Source organism: Hoplias malabaricus, chromosome 13, assembly GCF_029633855.1.
Source record: "Hoplias malabaricus isolate fHopMal1 chromosome 13, fHopMal1.hap1, whole genome shotgun sequence".
In the NCBI taxonomy this organism is placed as follows: domain Eukaryota; kingdom Metazoa; phylum Chordata; class Actinopteri; order Characiformes; family Erythrinidae; genus Hoplias; species Hoplias malabaricus.
The window spans coordinates 37804123-37810009 of NC_089812.1; the positions used below are offsets into that span (position 1 = coordinate 37804123).

General features: G+C 40.8%; 1 protein-coding gene across 1 annotated transcript; it reads left to right on the forward strand.

Moving 5' to 3' along the window:
* Positions 1-1553: 1553 nt before the first annotated feature.
* gadd45gip1 (growth arrest and DNA-damage-inducible, gamma interacting protein 1) lies at positions 1554-5786 on the forward strand. The gene is made up of 2 exons (XM_066641836.1): positions 1554-2043; positions 5356-5786. The coding sequence occupies exons 1-2, from the start codon at positions 1655-1657 to the stop codon at positions 5645-5647; spliced, it is 681 nt and encodes a 226-aa protein (XP_066497933.1). The 5' UTR covers positions 1554-1654; the 3' UTR covers positions 5648-5786.
* The last annotated feature ends 101 nt before the right edge of the window (positions 5787-5887 follow it).

Genomic DNA, 5887 nt, shown 5'->3' on the forward strand with positions numbered 1-5887 from the left:
GTGTGTGAAAAGCAACTATGGCAACAAAACCAAGCGGGTTTCTATAGGCTCGCCATTGACTCCATTCACAGTTCATTTAATTAATTTCTTCACGCACAAGGACACATATTGTGTATGTTATAATGGATGTTCATGCTCACCGTCCTTCTTCTCTAAACTGTAGTCACACTGTGCAAATGTCTACTCTGTAAAACTGCACCAGATATTATTTCTGATTATTGTAGACTAATAATGCAAGGGGAAATAGTGCTATCTTTATATTTTTGCAAGTAAATTGTAGCCTAAGTGGTAAACCTGTGGTTCAGGGAGAAATGGGTTAACGCTTTCTGCCAGCTATTGTGTCTATGTCTATTAACAGGAAAAAGCACATTCACTCCCTGATGGTGAACAGTGGTGTTTAATGCTTGGAATTTGTCTGTTTGTGTTCTCATTTAATAGCTATTTCTGTGTTTTTACATGTTTTTCTACCTGTTTCAATGCTGTGAGATCCCTGTTACAATGAAGGAGGGCAGTTAAAAGTGTGAGAGGTATATATCTTAGCTGATTGTAACAGGACCATCCACAGACCTCTGCTTATCTCCTAGAATAGAACTGTTTGTTTATATATTTTAAATCCTCATTTATGGAACTGAATACTGAATGAAGGGCATATAGTTACTGTCACATAGCTCCTGGGTCCTGGGGTTGTGGGTTAGAGTTGCACTCCAGGTTCCTTAAGAGCACGGAGGCGGCGGACCACTGTTGACCCACTGTTGGAGTTGGAGGTCCACTAGTGTTTTACACAGCGTTTTCTGGACGGACCACTGCTGATTAAACAGAATTTTAGACAAAATTCCACACTTTAGCACATTTTCATTCACAGTCCAATTTACATTTTTCTCCTTCATTAGGTTCTTTTTGTTATTCTTTATAAATAAGATTAGTAAATAATTTAAATCAGCACAGTGTCAACATTTTTATCATTTAATCATTTTATATCAGTCTTACACTCATTATTATATCTCTCAGAGTTGTTGGTAATGTTTGTATTAGTGTGTTTTCCAGAATAAAAGTCTCTGTGAATGTAAAATCTGTGTGAGGAGATTATAAATGAGTTCTATCCGGTACAGGACAGTGATCTGAGGGGTCCGATGGTGGTCCAGCAGTGGTCTACAGTCAGTGGTGTGACAGCCTTTTTATGACAGTGGACTGATATGTGATCACTGTGTGTGTTACTGAGTCTGAGCAGTGGTGTGTTCTCCCCATGTTCTCTGGTCCTAAAGCACATGTTGGCAGGTGTGTTGACTTCTCAAAAGTGTCCATAGGTGTGAGTGTGTGGTGCCCTGTTCAGAGAAGTCATCCATACCATTTAAAATACTAAGTAATTCTGATAATGGTAAAATATTGGTTGAAAACCTTCTGTTGTTTAAGTATTGGGCTGTATAAGACTATATTTTAGGCCAAGAACTTACCTCAAAGCTGTTATAATTGTAACAGTCCTCGGACGACATATTGTAGGCATTTAACGAAACTGAGGCATTTAATTTACCTATGACTTCGCTCTTCATTACGTTTTCCGTCGGTGAAATATTTTTTTCTCGGTGGTGTATTGATCCTCCCGCGGACAGGTGGCGCTCTGTAGCGGTTCTACTCGCTCTGAAGGACCTCGGGAAACATGGCGGCCTCCGCGCTGAGGAGGAGGGTAACTTCGCTTTTAGGAGTTTGTAATGTAAAATATTTTCTACCCGTTCTTTCTCAGAGCAGTCTGTTACAGCAGATAGCCGGCTATAACCCCCGCCCCCTCAGACTGAACCTAAAAGACCCCTACATCCCGGACAAAAGCAGTGAGAAGACGCCGGAGTGGCAGAAGACAGAGCGCTATGACCGGCGAGTGTTTGCCCGCTACGGCCGAGCTTCAGGACTCGACCCCGGGATACTGTGGCCTTCACACGAACAACTGCAGCACATTATCGCCGAGGAGAGAGAGTGGCACCCTCCGCTGGAGGAGACACTGGGGAAAATTGAGGCGAAAGAGAGGGAAAGAGCGGCGAAGCGAGCTGCGAGGTAACGTTTATTCCGAGGCTACGGAATCTTAGATTGAGTGTCTGAAAGGACATAAATACTTAATTGACTAAATGAAAGAAGGACGGACAAAAATAAACTGACTGAGAGACTGACTGAAAACCTTTAAAGTCTATTCAGATGAAGCTGAATTTGGTTTATTTGAAATGTTCATTCCACCATAAATGGTACAGCCTTGATATTCTGGCTTAAAGCCTCTAAGTCCTCCTCCACACAAGCTGAACTTACCCTGACATATAATACTACAATATTTATAACCAATATCTCACACAACACACAGGTGTTTGACCGGTCTCGACCTGTCACCTTCGTCTCTGGTGCTTGGCAATGCCTCCAGCCACATTTGGAATAATTGTCCACTTTACAAAACCAAGTAACTGCCCTTTTTTTGTCTTTGTATCATTCTCTGTTAAAGATTGTTTTTCAGTCCCCAGCTTTAGAGCTAGACCCAACAAACTTAAGCAGTGCAGACCCATAAATGTTAGATTGTGTATTTAGACCCATCCATTTTGAACATCGTCTGCATTCAAACACATTTTCCCACAGGAGACAGGAGAAATGCCTCATTATTCATCTTTACCTTGCTTTTTTGATTTTATATTATTAATGTAGAAGGTTTTATTCTCAAACAAGACATGCCATTATCATAAGCATTACTGGTGTTGATCTCTGTGTTTTCTTCTGAAAAAGTTTATACAAACATTAGTTATTACTTTACACTTTTATATTTTGATGATGTTTAACTACATTGATAGTCTGTAAGCGCTGATCCAGTGAGTGTGTGTCACCCTGTGTTCCAGAGTCTAATTCATGTTAGGTGAAGGTGGCTTGTAGTGGAGGAAGGGATGTTTGGAGAGTAGTGTAAGAGCAACAGAGGTTTGTTTATCACGTTCTTGTAAGCAATTTATTTTTAAATTATGAAAAAGTTTTTAAAAGCATGGGTGAAATATTTTGATGTATATAAGTTTACATGTCCTTGCAGTATTTTTATGTATTTATTTATTTATTTAGCCTTTTTTCCGAGAATATGAATGATAACACAATTTTTTTTCTTTAATGGGTAGTGGTTGGGTGAAGCCATTTATCATCAAACAATTGTTTGCCCTTTTTAAATGATAATGACAGCAGAAAATACCCAAACGACACTGATCAAAATTTAAATACCCTATTCCTTAATAGCATCATTCAACACAGCCCAAGGATTTACAGGAATTGGAGGCATTTTGCCAAGAAGAATGAGCACTTTTACCATCTGTGAAAAAATCCCTGATCCACAACTACCACAAAAGACTTAAAGCTATCATTGATACTGAAGGACGTAATACAACTGCACGTTTGTGATCTCCTCAGTGTCTCGATGATGCTGAGGTCAGGAGACTGAGGTGGCCACACCAGAACCTTCAGTTTTTCCTGTTGTAGCCAATGACTTGGCCTTGTGATTTGGATAATTGATATGTTGGAACATCCAAGTGTTTTCCTGTTTTATAAAGTTCAACTATATTCTTCTGCAGTTCCTTTGATAATTCTTTTACTTTCCCCATGGCTCGCAATCCAATGTCAGTGGCAGCACTAGATCAAACATGCAGTCTGTCAGTAGTCCAATCATGTCCTGACTTTTATACACACAGCAAACGCTTAGAGGTAAACACATTAACGAGTGGTTGTAGTAATAAAGTGATTAGGTTTCTGCCTGAGGGTGAACGTCTTCGAGAGTGTGCACAGGCTATAAATATTGGTAGTTGGGGCAAAGCATGAGATAAACGGATAGTTTATTTCATAGAGTTAACGGTTCCATTTGAGGACGCAGTAGACGAAGCATTCGAAAGGAAGCTGAAGTACGTGGACTCTGCGGCTGAGGTGAGGGAATATGGATGGCAGGCACATGTTAGACCGGTGGAGATGGGTATTAGGGGATTTGTTGCCAAGTCTTCCACATTCCTGCTTGTGCAGTTCGGCATCAGGAGCCGGAAACTGAGGGCAGCGGTGAAGGAGTTATCAGAAACAGCAGAAAGATCTAGTCAGTTGTTGTGGATAAGGAGAACACAGACTAGCTGGGGAAATACACTATAGAGGTGCTGATGTGGTGGTAGCACGTAAAGATTACATGGAACTGGTGGCACTGATCATGCATTAACGGTGCCAGTGGGGCTAGATACAGCCTTAGTCACCAGGGAGGCCAGTGTGAATTTACGTTTGTTGATGCTTAAGGGTAAGGTAGGAGTGTAAAGCTTGGAGGGGGGTGGGTCTGGGACACCAGACTTCACTGCTGAGTCTTCTGGAGGTGCTGTGGGTTTAATTCAGCCAAACACTGAGGAGAGGTAGTGAAGAGCTAGTGATGTGAGTTCTCGTGTGATGGGCTCAATGAGTAACCGTAGATATTAAGTGTTACTGGTTGCTGATCGGATCATAAACAGCCACAGCAACCTTAGTGTGTAGCAATAGGATTGGGATTCTAAAAATGATGTGGCTGCCGGTATGAAGAGGGTGGGGTGGACCCTATGTGAAGCCATTAAACCCATTTTTTTTAACTTGTGTGTATTTTAATCAGGCTAAAATTTCCAGGGTATGTACATTTTTGATCAGGGTCATTTGGGTAGTTTCTGCTGTCTTTGTGATTTAAAAAGAACAAACACAATTCTCTGATAATAAATGGCTTCACCCAACCCCTAACCATGAATAAAACAATGTTATATTATCAACAAGAAACAGGAAAGCGTAAGAAATGTTCAAAACTAAAAATGTAATTCTGCTAAAGACATTAAACAAGCTGGAATGTTGAGTGCTGTTTTGTCTTTCAACAGATTTCTCAAAGTGGACATAGGGCAGATGGCGCTTGCTGAAAATCAATAACTAAATTAGTTTTTGAGATGTTCAATTCCAGGATAGAATCAGGAGATAGATTTGTTTCACAATGGGACCCTGACTGTAACTGCATTTCACCAAAGGCTAAGAATAGACATTAGAGACTCTAATGAGTCTGGTCAAGATTTTGACCAGTCATCCAGACATAAGACCACTCATCTGAAAAGAGAAAGCGTGGCTTCATCAAATCGTCTCGGAGGGGGTCGTTTACCCTCATTGTATCTAGAACAATGGAAAAACACTTTTGTTCTTTTCTTTCTTAAACAGACAAAATATAACCCCAAAGATAAACACTGAGTGATGTGAGCAGTAGAAATAATGAAAATGTGGATCTGAGGCATTCGTTGGTGCTGGTAATAACTTTTCAAGTTTTAAATGATGAATAATTAGAATCCAAGGTGTATTTGATTGTGTTTGTTTCTTTCTCCACAGAGAGCAGCAGATAGCGGCCAACATGACCAAAATGCCAAAAATGATCGCAGACTGGAGGAAGGAGAAGCAGGAAGCGAAGAGGAAGAAGAAGGAGGAGAAGGCCAAAAAGGATCGACTGTTGGCTGAAGCCCGTGAACGTTTCGGGTTCTCTGTGGACCCTCGCAGCCCCAAGTTCCTGGAGATGGTCGCTGAGATTGAGAAAGAGGAGAAGAAGAAAAGGAAGCTTTTGAAGCGGAGAAAGAAGGAAGAGGAACAGGGGCTGGCACCTGCAGCAGAAACCGGCTCCACCTAGAGACGCTGCCTGAATAAACAGACTTTTGTACATAGCAACATTAAACGTGTGAGTGGCATCAAAGCTTTCGGACGACCCACAGTTCTTTTCCCGTTTTATTGAATTAAATTCCTGACAAAATGAATAAATTTGGATTGTTCTGCAGTGAACTGCAATTTGTCAGTTAGTCATAAATGTGTTCTTACAACCAGTAAATGTTTTTGAAGAAAATAACATTTAGAACAAATCAAGCAAAACTTC

What these genes read in the sequence shown, in the direction of transcription:
- gadd45gip1 (XM_066641836.1), top strand. Translation starts at nt 1,655, where the DNA reads ATGGCGGCCTCCGCGCTGAGGAGGAGGGTAACTTCGCTTTTAGGAGTT. An exon ending in GCGGCGAAGCGAGCTGCGAG is followed by an intron (nt 2,044 to 5,355) that starts GTAACGTTTATT and finishes CTTTCTCCACAG; the next exon opens with AGAGCAGCAGATAGCGGCCA.